The 19,782-nt window shown below is 44.4% G+C and overlaps 1 protein-coding gene across 8 annotated transcripts in view; it reads right to left on the bottom strand.

Moving 5' to 3' along the window:
* Window positions 1-9,660, bottom strand: part of tmcc1a (transmembrane and coiled-coil domain family 1a) — a 28,570-nt gene extending 18,910 nt beyond the window's left edge. The window contains exons 1-4 of one of the 8 annotated variants that reach the window (XM_011602596.2): window positions 9,568-9,660; window positions 8,572-8,646; window positions 3,568-3,611; window positions 2,540-3,448 (exon numbers count right to left, since the gene is read on the bottom strand). In XM_011602596.2, the coding sequence (XP_011600898.1) occupies window positions 2,540-3,175 (636 nt within the window). In that variant the 5' untranslated portion in view covers window positions 3,176-3,448; window positions 3,568-3,611; window positions 8,572-8,646; window positions 9,568-9,660. Of the gene's footprint in view, window positions 1-311; window positions 1,838-2,539; window positions 3,612-8,571; window positions 8,647-9,306; window positions 9,545-9,567 lie in introns of those variants that run through there. The other 7 variants (XM_003963418.3, XM_029833576.1, XM_011602597.2 and 4 more) reach the window with 7 other exon arrangements.
* Between the last annotated feature and the right edge of the window lie 10,122 nt (window positions 9,661-19,782).

The following is a 19,782-nucleotide window of genomic DNA, read 5'->3' as shown; positions in this document are numbered from 1 at the left end:
ACCACCTCGGAGGGAATGGAAACTCCCCCTCCACTGCAAAAGAAGTAGATACGTAAGGACAAAGCTTTTTTCCACTGTTGTCTGCTGCAGGATATCCTAAGTTTGTGAAACTGACAATTATTTTTTGCACATTTACCGTTCATGAAAAACCACCAGATAGACAGAAAATGACAGCAAAAGAAGTAGCAGAGAGAAAGATGGACAAAGAGTGGAGAGAAAATCCAAAAGGGTCTCAACAAAACCTGAATCAAATGAGACGCAGTGTGGAGACGGGAAGACACGGGCGGGATTGTAGAAGTCGACCAGCTTACCTTGGAGTACTGCCTACGAAGACTGAAGCGCTGCACCATCCTCACTGAAGGAAGCCCCCACAGCTGGAACTCCTGTTCTAGTCTTCTCCGCTCATATATCACCACAAAGTGCACTTTGTTTCACATAGTACGAACTGTGCATTCACAGGTGCACACTGAAGGTGCCCTTGCTAACCTCCTCTTCAAATATCTGTATGCACACACTTGTCTGGAACACATCGTTTTCTTCCACTATGCAAACATGTGTAGGGGGGGGGAAGAGGGGGAGAGGAAAATGAAAAAAGGGAGGGAGAGCATGCAGAGATAAAGACAGCTCAGCTGTGTTGCCCTCAACTCATCTTCACAATGATCCCCTGAGTTGGCTGCCTCGATATCTCATACAGACGCACACTCTGACGCATGCGAGATGCCCACACCGCAGAGCTGTCAAAGCAAAAAATGATTTCCAGCAGAGCTGCACACAAGTCTCACAGACACACACAGCCCACCACATCCTCTTCTCAATAAATGCACACAGCCTCGGCTTTCACTCATCTAGAACGAGGCAAGGTTACCTCCTCCTTCCTGTCCGTGAGCTGAGGGGTGGGGCGAGGAGGAGGAGGAGGAGGAGGAGATGGTGAAAGAACGGTGGTGGGGGAGGAGATGAGAGGGGAGGAGGGACCAGATGACTGTCTATGCTAACTCCAGGGACAGAGGGAGGGGGACAGGAAGGAAAAGAAATGGGAAAATGAGGAGGAAAGGGGAAAGGTGGCTCAGGAGGGAAACTGATAAGAGAAGACAAAAAGATTTATCTGTACGCTCATATCCTAACCTGGACTTACAGAAGGATGCCATACACCTCCTTGGTTGGCCACACTGTTGTTATGGCAACACAAGCAAGGCTTAGTTCAAGGCAAGTTTTGGGGTAACCACGGCGACTGCTCGGCTGACCTGAATGACATTGCTGCGCTGCCTTCAAGAGATGCAGCGTTTAGGTGTTGAGGGGTTAGAGAGGTGCCAATCTCTGTTATCCATCCTTAACAGCCGCCATTGTTCAAGGGCTAATGAAGCGCAGATGTCTGACTTAAAGGCTGATTTGTCATCACCAGTGAGATCATCCTCTAAGAACTGGAGGGTATTTGGCTGTGCAGATGATGAAAGGTGAGATGTATATTACCTAAAGCTCCTTGGGTAATGGCATGGCCATCACTGATGGTGCGATACCCTGGTATCGCTCTGTCACAACTGTCACTCTCTGTTTTTACCAACCTGAAAATGTAATTCATACCAAAAATGAGATCATAATGTAAACACAGCCTCTGCATGAACCAAGCCCTTTGCAGCTTACAAGTGGGTAAAATGGTCAGACAGTGACCTCTAGTGGCTGACTAAAGAAACAGCGCTTCGACATAGCTCACATTTAATTTGATGCAACATCTTCAACAGCATTCACAACCTCCAAGTTAAATATGAACTGTTAAAGTCATATTAGATGTCTACTTCTTCAAAAAAGATTTTCTTTTATTTGAAAACTGATTTTCAACCAATCTCCGCCAAGCAGCTCATTTGCACCCGAAACTAATAATTAATTGGAACACTTTCAATGAGTTAGTCTATAGCTCGTATGGTGCTCGAGGGTTAGGGTTAGGGTTGGTTGAGGCTATGATTAAAGAATCAAGACACTTCAAGACAGAACAAGCGAGAGAGAGCGATACAGACAGAGAGAGAGACGGAGAGAGATCAGAGTTGTTTCCCATTAATGGAGGTGGTTGAACTGAAAAACAAGCAGCTCCTTTCTCCACATATTGTGAGGTAGTACAAAGTTACCTAATATAGTCAAATGCTTTGTGATCAAAGCCCCATGGCTTTTCTTTTCTTTGAAAGATCAATTGTCAAGGTCCCTCCCGAATTCAGAACACCACTTAAATTTAATGAGCTCTTGCTTGGCCATTATCAACATTTACTGAAAACGAAATCAAAATCCGTAAACACATTTATTTTATAGTTATTTATATATAGAGTTATCTATATAGAGTTATTTTGCTACCAGAAAGACATAAGAGATCAAATTCAAGAGGTCTTGATGTGTCATGGTCCAACTAAACATTTCAAGCACAGCACACTCTGGGATATCACTCCTCACATTAAAGTCAAATGTTTTTCCTAATAAAACATGTAAATGCAACAGGGAGTGCAGAGATGCACCAGTTGGGCTCCGAGGCAGAGATAATGAATTGACTGTCACCTACTCTGTCTGTTTCCTCTGTGGACTGGTACCCCGATGAGAGCACCACATCACCTCCAGCATGCGCCGGGGTGGGGCTGCTGGGCGTGGTGTCGGTGGTGGAAGGGGATCTAGGACGGCTCGTGTGCTGCTGCGGATCATGGGTGTTGCGGCGGTGCAGCGCCTGGGGGCTGCCCCTCAGGAGAGGATCTCGGTCTCCGCTGCCGGACCCTGAATTGGATCCCTTGCTACGCCGACTCTGGAGGCTGGTCCCGCGCTTCATCGTGCCGGCTGCGGCTGAGCACTGCCCAGCTGCAGGAGGAACCACAGGAGCAGAAAGGCAGTCAGAGTCATGGCAACGTGGCCCCAAAATGTCTTTGGAGCTAGAAGGGGGGGTGCCGCTTGCTGACATTACAGAAGAGGATGAGGATGATGAGGAAGAAGGGGCGCAGGAGTGGGCGAAGCGCTTGCGTTGCTGGTGGAAAAGGTGCTTTAGTCCCTGTCCAAAAACCTTCATGTTCTCCCTACAGCTGTGGTTCATTTTACCCAAAGAGGGCTGTGATTCAGGCCTCGAGCCCTGACTGTTCCTAGCTCTGCTCCAGGACATGAATTTGATGCTTTCTGCCGTTCGTTCATTCCATTGGGGCCCTGACACACTCATAAGCTGCAGGGAGAAAGTGTCCCATTACAACCTCTGTGGAATTTTTCTTTTCTACATGCAGAGGGTCAGATCAGGAAAATAACTGAAGGATGGAAGAGGAAAGAACAGAAGAGAAGGCAACAGTTAAGGGATGATGGGACGGTCAGATGGAGGACTCAGCAGAGGTCAGAGGGATGGATCCTAAGCGGGAGTGTGCATCTTCCCTCAGGGAAGACAGCCATGCTGGTCTAGTCCATAGAAAGGGATGGAGAGAGTCTGGAATACTGGATGAATCTAGAAAAATGCAATGTAGATCTTAATGTGTTAAAAAAATAAAAGACACACCAGGCTGAAGGACATTGAGAAGACAGAAACGACAGAAAGAAATGATGGCTCGCATCAGCAAAGCTCACCTACCATCAGCTCAACTTTCGGCCACGTGCGATTGGTGGATTACCTGAGTGGGAGGTGGAGACAGGAAGGAGAACAGAAAAGAAAATGAATATTAAAAAGAATATTAAGATGCAATAACATTTCTACTCTCAATCCCACAAATCAATCTGTCAATTTTTATCCTTTTTTACTGGGCCATTTTGTGTGTGTGTGTGTGTGTGTGTGTGTGTGTGTGCGTGTGCGTGTGCGTGTGTGTAAAACCTGAGGAGCACCTAGATGTTTCACCGAACGTCTTTTCTTGACAGTTTTTAGCATTAGAAAACATAGATGCTTACAGGGGATCCAACAAGGACACTGTGAAATGCTGCATCACAATTTCTGCTTAATTTTTAGGCTATCAAACTTGTCCAGAGGCGTCCTGGCCCGTTCCCATTAAAGGAAATCGAAGATTAACTGAGAGCTTTTGCATCGATTCGTCTCTGTGAACGCGTCTAGTGGACTGGTGCAGCGCTGTGAGACACAACTTTCTGTCCACTCCATCAGGAGTGGAAGCAGCCTGGGGAGGCGAGAACTTTCACCCAAGATCAAACTGCACAATGTCAAATGTCCCGCAGACGGATCTAGATCCACCTGACAGGACAAAAGGCACAAGCTAACCTCGAGGGGAAGAAGGATTATGTTTGTCAGTGCTCATGTCGGGAAAAGAAGCCATCTCGGGGTGAAGTGGGCCATGCGCTCGCACAATCTCATCTCGAAATTAAATTTTCGTTACGACGGGTTTGATTGACAGCGCCGTGACTCAGCACATCCACAGACGGGAAGCTAATTACCAAGGAGCTGTGCGCAGATAAACATGACTTAAAATAGCAACGCCCGCACGAATGGCTACACTCCTGAACGTTCGCAATTCTGTTCCTTTCTCCGGTTAGACCACTGCCACACAGGAGGGAAACATGTAGAAATCATGAATTATTGATGCACGTGTGCTCGCACCAGGAGACAATTAATTGGCATTTCCAGGCACTCAGAATAATGTGCAATTAATTAAGTTCGACTGTGCAATAAGTAGCGGTATAAACCCCTGCTAATCTTGTCCTGAAGCTGGGGTTGAATCTGAGGACCCCTCCCGTCCCCGCCAGCCATCCCTCCATCTGTAACCCCCCCTCTTCATCCCTGAGATGATCCAGTGGTGGATTGGGTGTTTTCCTGATTGCCTGGAGTTTTATATTCACACTAAATCCTCTTTCAGGAGCCTTTGGAGGACAAAGCTGTATTGTGACCGTGTACGCGCGTGTATCTACGAGATGTCCCCGGTCTTTGATTCGTTTCAGCAAAGCTCATAATTCCACCTTGATGAGGGGGCGACGCGAACAACAAACGCCAGCTGGATCTTGGAATGATGATGATCCTGCTCCAAATCAAATCAGTCTATTCTATCTCACCTTGTTTTACACTGACATTGAACCTCAATTATTCAAACAAAGGTATAAAAACTATAAAATATAGAGTTATGAATTAGTGTGTGTGTATGGAGGAGCTCTGGTGTCATTTTGCCATTTTAAAAAGTTATTATTTGAACAAAAGAAGCAATTTTAGATTTTGTTTTGCAATTACTGATGAATAAATTAATCTAACTAATGAACGTGTTTGTTTATATTAATGAATATTGAGGATAATCCCCAGGTCACAATTCTAGGAAGATGCCCTGGATGTATTTTTGGAAACACGGATGCATGTTTTAGTGTAATTAAGCCTGAAAGAGATCAGTGATTAACAGATGCCAGCGCAGCCTGAGTGAGTCAGCAGGTTCCATTCTGTCAGAGGTGAACTGCAGATGGACAATCACCATTCTGAAACCCTTTCACCCTCACACAGCCCCTCCATCACATGCAGCGACACACATATGTGCGTCCCTTAGCTCTCCATTCCGCTCCTCCATGCCGTCATTGTCTTTGGCCAGCTGAATTGGCCGTGGTGACAGCTCAGCAGAACCCTGGCACGGACCAATGTGTCAGCGTTCAGACAATGTAGAGCATGTGAACGTCGACGCGTCGGACCAGTTTCAATGAGCCACTGTGATAAATACTTCACAATAATCCTGTTTCTCCCTCTTCCTCTCCTGCCCCTCGCTGACGTCCGATGAGCTCCCTGCCAGGGTTCACTCACGGAAAGCTCTCTGGACAAAGATATGAGGCGGAAATAATGTGGTCCCAAAATAACGGCCATTATTAATGGCGAGACTAAACCCTCTTAAGTGTCGATAGGTACTAATGACATTTCCTGTGGTCAATCGAGGCGGCCATGCTGCGGGTCTTTGTTAAACACAAACGCCTCGCTCAAAATATGGCTAAAGCCTAAACAAGCACATGCAGTGTTTTTCCAGAAGCGTCCAAGAGCTGGCATGAAATAGAGCCCTCTTTGTTCCCGCTCAGCCACACACAATCCCATCACTGCGGCTCTTTCACTGACAGGCGCGCATCAATACGAGGGGAATTAGGCCAGAGAGTTCTGGCAACGGCGTCTGTGTCTGATCGCATGCACAAATATGCTTTTCAGCTTTTAATGTGAAAGACACAGAAAGAAAGAAAAAAGGAAAGAACGAAAGAAAAAGAAAGAAAGAACGGGAAGGTTTTTGCTTGTAAGCAACGAGGGCGTGTGTATGCTGGATCATATCGCATTCAACAGCTGTATAAAGGCAGCATGAGAAGGAAATAGGAACAATGGGTGTTGCGTGCGTGCATGTGTGTGTGTGTGTGTAAGAGAGACAACAAACAGCAGATTTGTGTAAGTCATGACATGGCAAGAGATTAGTTTAACTGCCAACAGTGTGACTAAATACACAACTCTTTGTGCTGGACAGTAAGATAAGACAGACAGGCTTAAAGAGAGACGGAGGAGATCACACTGGATCAAAGACATCCGCCTGGGGTGTGGCTTGTGTTTGGGTCAGACCCCCGAGAGCTTGTGTGTGTGCGTGTGCGTGTGCGCGCGTGTGTGTGTGTGAAGGTGAATGGCAGGTAGTGCAATGCCCTGCCGTGTTTAGATGAACCCGCTGGGGTTCACTGTTGCCAAAGACCAGCTTAGATTTCCAGGAACAGCACAATTCAGGATGCACACCGACACCCTCTCACACCGGGGCAACGAAAGCAAGGAAAAGTAGTAGAAAGTAAGAGATTAATGTGTAAGCCCGACACCTCCTCTAGATGGAGAGCCTCCTGCTGTGTGTGGGTGTAAAAAATGTGGACGTTTGTGCTCACACGCACAGTTACGGGACATCCTTGGAGGACACGTCCCATACTAGACACCCGTCCGTCCCCCAAAGAACTCTGCAGTCTACCGTTGCAACAACGGAGCTGCCTTATTTAAAGTACACCACTGCTTCTGCGATCAACACCACAAGAAATGTTGTAATAAATAATTCACAATAGCAAACTACACCGCACCGCATGGGGCCAACGTCTCAAACCTGACGGAGGCCTTGAACGCCTCACGCGCTCGCTGCCGTTCACTGGTAAAAATGGATGTTCTTGGATGAGATAAGGAGGTTAATTTCTGAGTCCCCTCTAGTGAGCTTCACTGGCTAACCCGATAGCAGTTTAACCGTTGCCAGGCCTCCGAAGTGACTCACATTTCAGCACTGGGGGGGCACCATCATCACCGGTACACAGGCTGGAAACCACCTACACCCGAGCCCAACGCTAAATACCACAGATTGCACCGAGGGGAATGTGCGAAAGGGTCAGCGCTCTTTATGTCACAGAAAGAAAGCTGCCAGGTTCTCGGGCCAGGGAGCATCTGGTTCCTTGTAGCTCCAACAGGTGAGAACAGCTTTACGCAGTCAGATATAAATCATCTCTACGGTCATCTATTTAAATAACTCTTGGGTCAGGTCTCTGAACTGAGGTAACCAGATATCTCTGCAGCCTGGTTCAGAGGGATCAGCACATCCAAGGTCTAGACTACGAGTTTAATGTTGAGACAAATATACAAGCTGCAGGTCAACGGTATCAAATAACTGGGCAAACAAATCCGCCAATATTTTTCTTCAATTATTTTAAACGCTCGTAAGGAAAAGACAGTGGGCACAGAAATGCCTCACCCATAAATGTTGCTTCACACGGCTCAGCACATCTCAGCAAGACGTCGTTTAGCTGCCAGCGTCGCCGCACATTTTCCCCACTAATGTAATATGTATTACTTAGATCCGACATGTCCTTCTCTGTCAGAATTGTGGGAGTACACGTTTGCCTGCTTCTTTACAAGCTTCAACACCAAAGCCAACAAACCGAACTTTGGTACAGCTGAATATGACTTGAAATTATAGATGTTTTTTCTAAATGACCTGACTGAAAGCTTGCCAATAAACATATTATACAGTTTAGCAGCCTCAAGAAAATCCTCTCCACATATGTGCAACTGCATTTAATTTGTGTCATCTGCTCTTTCGGCATGTTTGTTGTGAGGAAGGCATGTTTGCTCTCCATGCTACCAGTCACTTAGCTGCTCTGACAACAAGCTGAGCTGTGTGTAAACCTTGTGATCTGCCCTCTGTCACATCCAGGCCTGTGTTGTGCGACGTTGCGCGTAAATTGCAGCAGACATCTCCACCTTTCAAAAGCCCTGCGCTCCGAGTTGCAAGCGCCGCGCACACAACTGCACACGCGTGTGCACATTTCGCCCCGTAGAAAGAATTCTAAGCATAGCCGGGGAGACACAATGTGAGCACAGGGGGAAGAGGAGGTGGTGGAGGAGGAGGAGGAGGAAGAGGGCAGCGTCATCGTGGTGGTCTGACTGTGGAAGCGAGACATGAATGGCTGTGTTTGCAGTGCCCTGAAGGGCCAGCCAAGCTCTCAGCCACTTAGCAGAGGGTACTGAACAGATAGAGGTATACATCAGTCCGTACCGGACCCATCCAAGGCTCTAAAGCCATGGGATGGACCGCGCGGTGTCACAAGTACAAGGTTACGTAATGGTCAAGAAAGACAGGGACACTTATCAGAACAAATGAGTGAAGGAAAACTAACCTTCAGTCCATAATCAGGTGAATGGAGGAGATTCCCTTCAGGTCAGGGGCAACCTGCTGCACCAGCTCTGCAAAACTTAAAACAAAGCAAGAAAACGGTGAGTTTGGCTCCGAAATGCTGTAAACGCTTCCCTGGCCCGGATGCAGACCGCCTGTTTATGGGCTCGTTCATCCATCACTACAGATAAGGCTGACAGTAGGTTGCAGAAATAAAACAAACTCCTATCAGCCCTCGGCAGATGTAATGAGGCTGTATTTATTCACTCTTCCCTTGTCTTCAATCCATCAGGCTGCATTAGTCAGTGGACAGTCAAATAAGTCCTCTGGCGTTTATTAAAACTTGAGCAGGATGCAAACAACTGCAGGATGCAAACAACTAGCAGCCAGAGGCTAACATCATAAGCCACAGGGACGCACTAATGCGACATTGTCATGATTGTACTTCAGGAATTAGCCAGAAAGCAAGCTGGCGGTTAAAAGACCACATGGAAAACACACAGGGGTGTTTAGATCTCCATATTCTAAAGCTTTGGCTGATTGTTTGCTCCTACACAGGCAATGACACAAACTTATTTAACTTTCAAAGAAAATTACACTGCAACCTTTTCTACGTTTTAGAACCTAAACACCGACGGTAAATGATTGCAGGAGATGAAATAACATTTTGCCACGATCGTGAGCCAAAAGCCCGAAAATCTGCCCCTAACACCTTAACGCACTCAGTGACACTTTATACCTCAATGTTATGTCGGAGTCCATCGTAAAATCGTGCACATATTACTGAAAGGGCAGCTGTCAGAGCAGCAGCGGTGTGCATCAGACTTCGGATGACAGTCCTGTTAGTGTCATTGCAAAAAGCTGCTAATGCGATGAAAAGCCGAGACAGGCACTGGAAGCTTTTCCTCGCGGCCAAAAAATATCTGCGATACAAAACTCAGACACGCACTGGCGACAAAACTACCCGGCGAGAGCAAACCGAAATAAAATTCACACTTACAAGTACCAAACTGTGGGGATGACACACTCGTTCTGTGACCAGGACCCCCCCCCTCCTCCTCCGACAGCCATCTGGCCGTCGCTTGACTCGTCGCCCCGCCCAGCTATGACATCATGACGCACGGCGTACGTGGCCAAAGATATTTTATTGCGATAAGAAGCATCACTCGAGTTTAAAACTGTTTTTTTTCCTTCCCAGGTTAAACAATTGATCAAAATCCATAACTAGGACAAAAACTCATGAAAAAGAATTGCCTTTGTTAAATAAATTCAGTTTGTGCGATAACAACAAAACTACACAATAAACTTTTTACTTTACAATAATACTACTACATATTTAAATTGAGGCAGGTATTAGCGTAAAACTATGAAGGCAAATGTTTCACAGCCTTGTTATTCCACACTTCCCCACTAGATGTCAGTATCGATAAGGGAAGAACATTTGCAGATCTCGATGAAGCTCTTTAGCCTTATCAAACCCTCAAAGCCTCTCCTGATGCATGATATATTACACATATTATGCTTAGACATATTACAAACATGTTTCCCGAAAATTTTGACCGTAGTTTGCAGAAGAGCTGAAAATATACTGTGTAAATCTACACTGTTGCTGATTCAGCAACAACATTCTGCACCAGTTCATGGCTGAAGTGTCATTTATAAGATTAAAGAAGGTCAAAGAAAAATAAAGCTAGTATGAAATAAACTTCTTGTATTAGTACTTTCTTTGCATACCACAAAAATAGGACCTGTTTTTGAATATTCCTGTAATACTAGTAATCTTGTGATTTAATTCCATTTGTATACCTTAATCTATATGAAAATGTGGACCCTAATGCAAGATTTAAAATGTAATAAGTCAGATTTTTGCTTTATTAATTGACCATGCAATCTTCATCTGAAGGTCAAATTAGTCTATAAACATGTACACACAGTCATGAGTCCCCATATGACCGTTTGAGGGCTACTGAAAACTAGTCAATCAGATTTCTCATTAGCGCGTTCAAAGTTGTAATGGAGCATGCTAATCATGATTTCCCTGCTGTAAATAGCTTTAATTTTTAATTCAATTTCAATCGTATTGATCAGAGAGAATGTGAATCATCAGAGAAACTGGGCTACTATGTTAGCACTCGAATCTGTGGCTGGGAAAATTTGTTGAAGATCTCAATGACTGTGACAGAAATGTTCATAGTGCTGTCCTAAACTGCAGAGGTGAAAAACACTTGAAAAATGTCTATAAAAAGCAGTGCCGGTGTTGTGTGTTTTTCACGTGAACTGGTCAGACCTTCCTCCCATTAGCCGCATGATAAAAACAAAGCCTGTGCACGCTTAAGTACGGCGTATTTATGACACGCTCAAAAACAAGCAAAGAGCAGGCTGGCTGTTTTTTTTTTCCCACAGTAGAGCAGAGGATAATGGGAAAGATTAGTGTGAGCGGCTGGTACCTGGCAATCCTTTCTCTGAGAGCGTGGCAGGCGAGGATGCTGGCTCTCAGCAGCCCCGACCAATTAGAGCAGAAAGACTAGCAGGCCAGGCCTAATGAAGAGAGGGGAACATGGGAGTAGAGGCGGCCTGGAAGAGATCGATCCCCCGCCGGGTGAGGGCACTGCTGGGGGTCCCACGTAGGAAAGCCTGGGGACTGAGCGACGACATCTTCGTCTCCAGTTATGCACAGGTCACCCCTGATAGACGGGAGATCATCTTGTTGCCATTTGATCCACTGGGTCATTCTAATGACTCATGTGTTATTTTTCCTCACTTTTAATCACTGACGCATATCACAGCTGCTGCTGATGTGATTGAACAGCACGAGGCCTCTGGTGGATGCTGGGCTCTTTCTGACGGCGTTCAGCTCTGTTACTGAGACCGGCCTTAAGCGCCCATGCTACACGTTTTAGACAATAATCCAGCCAAAGCAGTAATTGGCCATTCAGGGTGGAGGATCTGTGTTCAAGGAGCTCTTTTAGCCTGAATGACAGGTTGTCCATAACATGTGCTGTAAGTTTACCACAAACAGACCTACAGTCTGCAAGAAATAACCGGTTTTACTCCATCTTTACTCATAAATCGCCGTGAAAGTTCTCAAATTTATACAACCTTTGGATTTTCCTAATCCGCTGACTTTACATCTCAAGTAAAGCTGCTTAACTTTTTAAACAATGTACCATCTTATTTCAAAACTTCTCTGAATTGACATTCCGATGACCATCTTTCAAGAAAATACTTTTTTTTGGGATAAACATTCCTTTTTGATGCAATCAAATCTAATATTTATGTCGTATTTAGGCCGCTTTACAGTTGCCTATACATAACATTTCACTGTTATTAAAGCATTGCATTCGTGTTGAACGTGCAGTTGATCAGATGATCCTCTAAAAATCGCTGACACATTTTTTCTCGTCTCTGGTGCAATTTTCAAATTAAGTTTGATCGATGGAAAAATAAATACAGAGACACCAGCTTTTTATTCCAAGCATGCTGAGTGTTTGATAAGGTCACGACTGGCTGCCCCTCTTTTGTTTCTGCATCCGCAAGGTGATGAGCATGCTAAAAGGGCTAATTGCCATTTCTGTACTCGGTTTAATATTCAGGGCCAGTCAGCAGGGCAGAAAGCTATTATAACCTTTCTAAAACACAAGAAAATAAGTTCCAAATGTTCCTGTTATGGCAATCCAGTCAAACAATGCAGCCAGAGGAATTCACCGGCACTGGAGGCCGGTGATAGTGAAAAATTATCTCCAGCAGTAATGCATGTGCATGCTTGATTCGAATAAATGAAAACTGTAGGAAATAGAAGAAACTCCCGCGTTTTTAAGGGAGGTGGGATTTGGCCTTATGTGCAGAGTTACAATCTGGGTTCCAAATTTAGACAATAAGCTGTTAGAACTATCCAAATATTCATGGAGAAAAGTCACAACCTGGAGCAGGAGAGAGTGTTTCAAGAAAACCACTCTGAAGGTGAGACCTAATTGGTTCTTTTAACTGACTTTTACTGGGGTTTCTATGAGGGAATAGTGGGCGGGCTGTGGTAATAATCCATCATAATGCGGTGTGTGTTAAACTATATGAATAAGGCAAGTGGGAGCTGAAGCATATTACTGCTTAAAAGTGGGAACATTAGTAAAGGCTGCAGTATTTTGCAGTATTCTTCACACAATCTATTAAAATTTGGCTTTTAACCTTTAAGTGTGGAACAAGTACAAGAATCCCAGGGTGTCACTTAGCTTATTGATCTGAGATATTGTAATGAGAGCGTTTCTGGGAGCGCTGAAGTGATCTATATGGTAACAGACCGATATAATGAACTTGTGTGTCGATGCAAATGGGCAGTTTCAAGCTGCCGCAAATCCTAATTGTTGCAGGGGTGTGTGTGTGGGTGTGTGTGCGTGTCTGTGTGAGTGTGTGTCTGTGCGTCATTGGCAGAGATGCCAAATTTTACTTGCATCGATTAAGAAAAAGAAAAATCAATGCTAAGATCTAAAGAAATGGGAGAACAATCAACAAAAGAGGTCTCTTGGAAGAAAGTCTGCATCAGATTTGAGACATGATTGAAAGATGGACTAAAACCTGATGAATAAAAACAGAGCTAAAGCTTAAACGAGTGCCATTAGATCGTTGCTGCAGCAAGGACTGACAAGCACAGCGTCGGCTCCTCATTACCGCATATCAAAACAAGATCAGTCAGGGATTAGAACCTAAACTGTTGGGAAGACCAGATCTTAACGGACAGGCGTTAAAGATTAGGTGAATCCTACGGGCTAAATGTTAACTAAGATTTAGTCTAAAGGAGCAAAGCCCTTCAGGAAAGCTAATATGACAAGTGTGTGCCAACGGGACAGGAAGTAAAGCATTCCTTCCACGTTTAAGTACAGGCGCATAGTTTCATAATTACTTTGGATGATAAATATGAACTGAGATATGAATTTTGGTCAAATAGCAGCACTCTTCTAAGATGGATGGAAATAAATGAGTAGCAGCGGTAGCAGTAGCTAGCCTCTGTTAATCTGGTTAACTCTGATAACTTTGGACATATTAATATCTTTAGTTGTTAATGTGTACTAGAATCAAAGGAGCAAGCTTTGTAGCCCTCGCTCATTCACGTGCAGGCTAAGCTAATTATCATTTAGCTGCAGGTTCATCTCCCAAAGCCGAGCCACTAAAATTGCAAATAGATTCTTTAAATTCTTTGTCACCTCACCTGGAAGCATTAAGTAAAAGCTACCATGAATCTCCTGGCTAATCAGCTCAACCATTGAGAAAAAATGAAAACGTAAAAACCAGAGTCAAACAGGAAATAAGCAGAGGGCGATACCTCTGCGATGTCGGTCCTGCTGTTGCCTCCCTTACTTTATGTCACGGTAATAGGACATGCTATGGGGTTTAGCCATAGTCTGTCTTATTAAACACGAAAAACTCAGCTCATGTTCTTTTAGGTTATGATGGTTAGAGCAATTAAAGACCCCACTGGTACAGTGAAGGTCTGCTCTGGTGACACACTGGAACAATTGTGACTCCCCCCTTTCTCCCCCTGCTTCTACTAGGCCTACCTAATCAGTTTTTTCCGTGTCTCCCAATTTTTTCCTTTGTGCACACTCAAGGCCAAGGTTTTGTTGACATGTATGCATGCATTTATAGATAAACAGCTCCGACAATTGAATGGTCGACAGCCGTAACCTTATTTGGCTAATTAAAGGCAAAGTAAAGCAGGCGACCAGACAGCATTTGTATGCTCGCGGATGCGCCGTCTGTCGATTCTCGCGGATAAACCAAACTCTCAGTGTCACGCAGATCCATCTTCAGATGGATGGAATAAAGGATCGGGTCTTGTAATACCCACACGCTCTGACATTCCATCATTCTCCATTAAGGGTCGGAATCACATGGTGACTCACAAGGCGGTGCGGCACAGGCAAAGTGTTCTTCGGCCGGCATCATTTTAAAAATCCCATCCTTGCAAACTAAGCCTAAACTAAACCCTCTGGGACAAAAAACAAAGTTGGCTTTAAATATCATCTTCATCCCCTTGGGATGGGGTGGGTTGGAGCTTTACTTTCTTTACTTTTCACATTTCTTTCACATTTCACACGTCTGTAGAACAACATATTGAATCTCATGAAGAACCATGATGATAAATAACATTCTGCCTTGGGTAATTAAGCTCAAGATCTTTTTTATAATGTATTAAGTGGGGTACTCGGAGAGACTGTGCATGGGTGCAATAGATGATGTTAATAGCTATGAGTGGGACTATTGTAGCTCTGCACAACTGACCTCCCCATGGAGCCACAAGTCCTTGAGAAAGAAAACTTTTTTCATAACAGAGGCTGAAGGTGGGTTCAGTAGCGTTTTATCCAAGCACAAAACTCAGTAAAAATGGAAGAGCAACCATTTATAACAGCAAGATAAGTCTTGAACGCCAGACAGTCGTGCAGGCCGCAGTGATTGGATGAAGAGAGGGGCCAAGAAGACAGAGAAGAAGCAGCAATCTCAAGCAAACAATTTCTGATCCCTCCCGTCAGACATCAGCAAGTGGCGAAGTGTTATGTGATGAGGAGGAGATGAAATGAGCGCTCTTCATCACTGGAGAAAGACGTTGCTCCCGAGAGGCTTTTGAGTTGTCGCTGGAGTTCGAAAAGCAGCCTTGAACAAAACGCTAACTCTTTCATTTTGACAGAGCATCTCAGTTTCTTCCACTGCAATATCCCGCAGGGGAAGATGGATGGAAACAGCTCAAGAAGATGGAAATTCATAGATTATTCACCGGTACGATTGGCTGAATCTGCTCTCCTTCCAAATTATGGAGGTAAACAGGGTTGGCCAAATACATCATGACTGAGCAGGTTCTGCTACTATTTATTAAACAGGGAAGCACGTTAATAAGTTATTATTACTATAGAGGGAGGGAAAACAAACCAGGTATGGGCCCATGTATCTGAATATGAAGCAGTGTAATGAGATGTACTGCTTCAGAAGAAACCAGCGTTGCCTAGGTGTCTGTGCAAAAGAGCGGCCAGGTGGGAGAGCATCAGGAATTGTTTAGGTGGAGGAAAAAGAAAGTGTGACTCCCCCCTCACTCCGCTGATTACGGATGAAGAGGACTCTGCGGAATTGTGCTGCAAGTTCCTGCTGCCTCAGTATGGAGTGTGCCTAATGCCATCTCCTCTCTATTACAGCCGCCACAAGGCACAGTGCCAGACAGTCAGTCAGAGAAGGAGAGAAGCAACAACCCTCTGGAATCAGAGTCCCTCTTAAAGGGGTCCCACTCGGTCTTTACGATATAAGACACTTGCCTTCTCTCTCTCTCTCTCTCTCTCTCTCTCTCTCTCTCTCTCTCTCACTCCCTCTCTTTTTCTCTCTGTATTTTCATCTGTGGATAACATAAAGCAACATGGGAGGCAACTGCTGTCAGGAACTGCTGGTAATTATTACATATGACTGCGACCTACCTTACCCACTCGACGTGAAGACCCTCAATTACTGCCTGTGCTTATGCAGAAGAGTGCTGAGGTCAATTTGTGGCTCACCAGTGCACAACAAATGCACAAACGCACATCAGATTTTTGCACATTCCCTTAATTCTCTGCTGCTGGAGAAAGAAAAAGAAGCCTGTTCAACACACACAAGAAATGAGAAAACTCACGCGTTAATGCCTCGTCTGAAATGAGAGGTCAATCAAAAATGTGCCTAAGCCAGCTGTGATGTGTTTTGGTGGTTTTGGACGGAGCTCATCTGCCGTTAGAATGAAGTTCTGTCTGTAAATGACTGATATCCGGTGCTGGGTTTTTTCCCTTTGAGCTATTACATAGAAATATTCTGATATGTAGCTGAAAACAGCAACCTGCACAGCAACCCAGACAAGTAAAGCAATGTCAGGGGTGTCTGATTTCTGCCTGGTCCATGTATAGAAGAAAGTTTTTAAGCGCATTCGAAGCCAAGTAGGAGACAAAAAACAACTACTAATCAGGGTTTGAACTGCTTTCATCACTCTTATATTCATTTACAAGGACAGGACAGAGAGGCGTGCAGAATAAAGGGTGTTTGTTATTCCTGACTTGTGAAGACCGCCCCATATTACATTCCTTTGCATCAACACCTGAGACCTCTGGAGGGACCTTTATCAAGGAAATGACCCTGACAATGTGCACGATGCAAATGCGAGTCAAACCAAAACTTTTAATTCGGGCATCAAGCAGCTGCTCTACAACTGGAGCAACGGACAGAATAAGAAACTAGTCATGGCTTACAGAGAATGGAGTCGATCTTTAAACCAGGACAGAATTCATTCTTTATACCCTTTGCTACATTTAATAAAGCCGTGTGCACATATATAAGCTACACATAGATGAAAAAAACAATAACAGGTTTTACTGGATCCATAAATCCATTCCAACATTTGAAGAATTTTCCTATTGTACTGAAGGAAGTACATTTATATATTTTCTATTGGTGGTGGGTGTGCTCTTCTCTCAGAGGTGAGGGATTTATTTAAAGAATCCATCCGGGGCTGCTGACTCACCGTGTCAGTCAGTCTTACTGTTTTTCAGCTCCATCAGCGCGGCAGCAGCCACGGCTCCAGTTGGCAGGGTGGCAGGACGGTGACAGGGACCTTTGACAGGCGACACGGACGTGTTTGAGGAGACAGAGGACAGCAAAGATGTGCCGAAATCTAGACCTTTCATCTCAGCCTGACTAATAAACGACAAGATCCGTGTCAAGTGTCACGGGCACAGCAGTTTAAGATAGAGCTGCTATATCATGCATTTCTGAGTCAGACCACGATAACGCAGATTTACTATTCTATACTCAGAATATCGGATCAATACCAATTTTATAAGGATTTCTATGCCTTTCTTTCCCTGGGACCAATTACAGTCCATCACCTCAAACCCCCAACACCAACTCCATCAGAGGTCTGGCAGCAGAGGTAATCTTCTGAGGAGTCTGTGACTGCGGAACGCGTTCTCGGCGAAAGGTTTCATGACCACTGGACCCCATCAGTGATATTTTCAGTGAAAGTCTAAAGAGTTCTAAATAAAATCAGCTGATAAACTTTGAAAGTGGGACTGTTAAATGGTGGCATTTTATCCAAACCTAACCAAAAAAAGACGTCTGACCTCTGTGTGATGAATCCGGACAGCACAACAAAAAGAAACACATGGTGAAATTACATATATTTAATGACAAGATGCCCAAGAATGCAATATAAATGCACAGAAAATGAAAAGAGATGAAATAACACCACATAAACATCAGCCTACACAATATGGGCTCTCTTTACATCAAGTTCTCAACAACTTATTTTTCCTATCATTAGAATTCTTTCTTTTAGTTGGGCTTTTCACCTTTTTCAAGTGTGCATCGCGTGTGCCAGGAGCTCTTTAAATATAAATTATGTCCATTTCTGCAGTACAGTGGATGACAGCAAAGCCACCCACTCTGCAATCACCACACTATTCTGTTATCTCCAGAGGCCTTCTTTGGTGAAATCATCCTACTTTTTCTTCAGCTCAACCACCTTCCAGGTCTGACAAAGGATCTAAGTGCAGTCATTCACTCCGCTCACGCATGACAAGAACCCAGATGCCCCAACTTCCCCCTCAGCAGCTACTTCCTGTCTTTAAAAATCACACAACATATGTGCGAGTACCTGCATTCATCGCACTTTTCCCATCACCCATCAGACGTCATTTCGTTGTGCGTTTGATCTCCGTCTCTGTTGGCACCAGAAGGAAGAGCTTGATCACAACAACCCAAGTTTTCCTGGATGTTAAATCATTTCAGTGTTCAGTCTGACCTTTACAAATATCAGAGCCAGACAGAGCATCCTCATCCATGCCTGCAGGGCAATTGTGTTGGTGGGTTTGAGACAGACAGTCCTGTCAGAACTGGTCTTTACAGTAAACAACTGTGAGGTTGTCGTCCCAGGAGAACGCAGTGTTCTCTGAGTGATGCATTATGGGCCAAATTCCGACGGGATGACAAAAGCAACCGGAGATCTTAAGGAAATCTCATTAGCAAAGGTAAAACAGGGGGAAAAACCAACAATTGTGACTGAACGAATTGTGATTTGTTTTGAGACTAATGAAATGAAAATAATGTTAGTACTGATACAGACGCATCATCTGCCGTAGTGACGTTAGATTGGGACACGCGGTATTGTCTTTGTGTCGCACTGACAGAGCAAACGAGAAGTTCCCGTCTGCCGTCTCCTGGGAAAAGGTCAATAGGGAGAATCCCCACCTGCTGCTGTGCTCACATATCTAAGAGGTTTCTTTACTGAGGTGACTGACAAGCGCGGTGTTGTTTCCAGCTCTTCGATGATCCAAAAGCAAAAACTTTTCAGTACAAAGAGTCCATTAAATATTAAAACTGTTCCTCTCCTCTGTGCTTCAAACTGCCTTTAATTCAAGAGAAAAGTTTAAATTATTCTGTATTTCAGATTCAGATTCAGGTCCTTTATTGTCCCACACAGGGAAATTTACAGTGCAACAACAGCAAGAGCACGCAGAGAAAAATAAGATAAAATAGAATAGAATAGAATTTGGAATATACAAAGAGGATGTATTTTACAATAATCCAGGTAATTCGAGCTCTAAGTGCAGAAATTTTGTGGTGGTGCAGATGTCTTAGCAAGCACTCTCTCTCTGGAGCTAGCATCCAGGTTTTATAGACATGTGTTGGATGAGTGAAGTTTCACAGGAAGCAGGCGAAGGATGTGTGACTGTGACACTGTTTCAGAGGCGAATCCAGACGTGTGTTTTTACAATTATGACAGCCTCGTCATCTGACCTCTATCGGTGACCTCCAGCATGCCCAAAACTGTACTCCCATATTTGTCTCCACAGGAGCACATTTACACTGTCTCTGTGTCAACAGATTCCACAGAAAGCAGGACATGGAAAAGCACAAACTATCTATCTATCTATCTATCTATCTATCTATCTATCTATCTATCTATCTATCTATCTATCTATCTATCTATCTATCTATCTATCTATCTATCTATCTATCCATCCATCCATCCATCCATCCATCCATCCATCCATCCATCCATCCATCCATCCATCCATCCACACTGGGAAGTTATTCATTAAGATGTTGATTTAATGGTTAAAAAAAAAATGGGAATGGGATTTTAATGACTTTTTAGACATTTGTAGGCCCATTTTTGGGGCAAGGTTTGCTTTTTGTCCACAAACAGAAACCTTTGAAA

The sequence above is a fragment of the Takifugu rubripes genome, chromosome 3 (assembly GCF_901000725.2).
Source record: "Takifugu rubripes chromosome 3, fTakRub1.2, whole genome shotgun sequence".
NCBI classification, from domain to species: Eukaryota; Metazoa; Chordata; class Actinopteri; order Tetraodontiformes; family Tetraodontidae; genus Takifugu; species Takifugu rubripes.
This window is presented reverse-complemented; position numbering and strand designations above follow the sequence as displayed.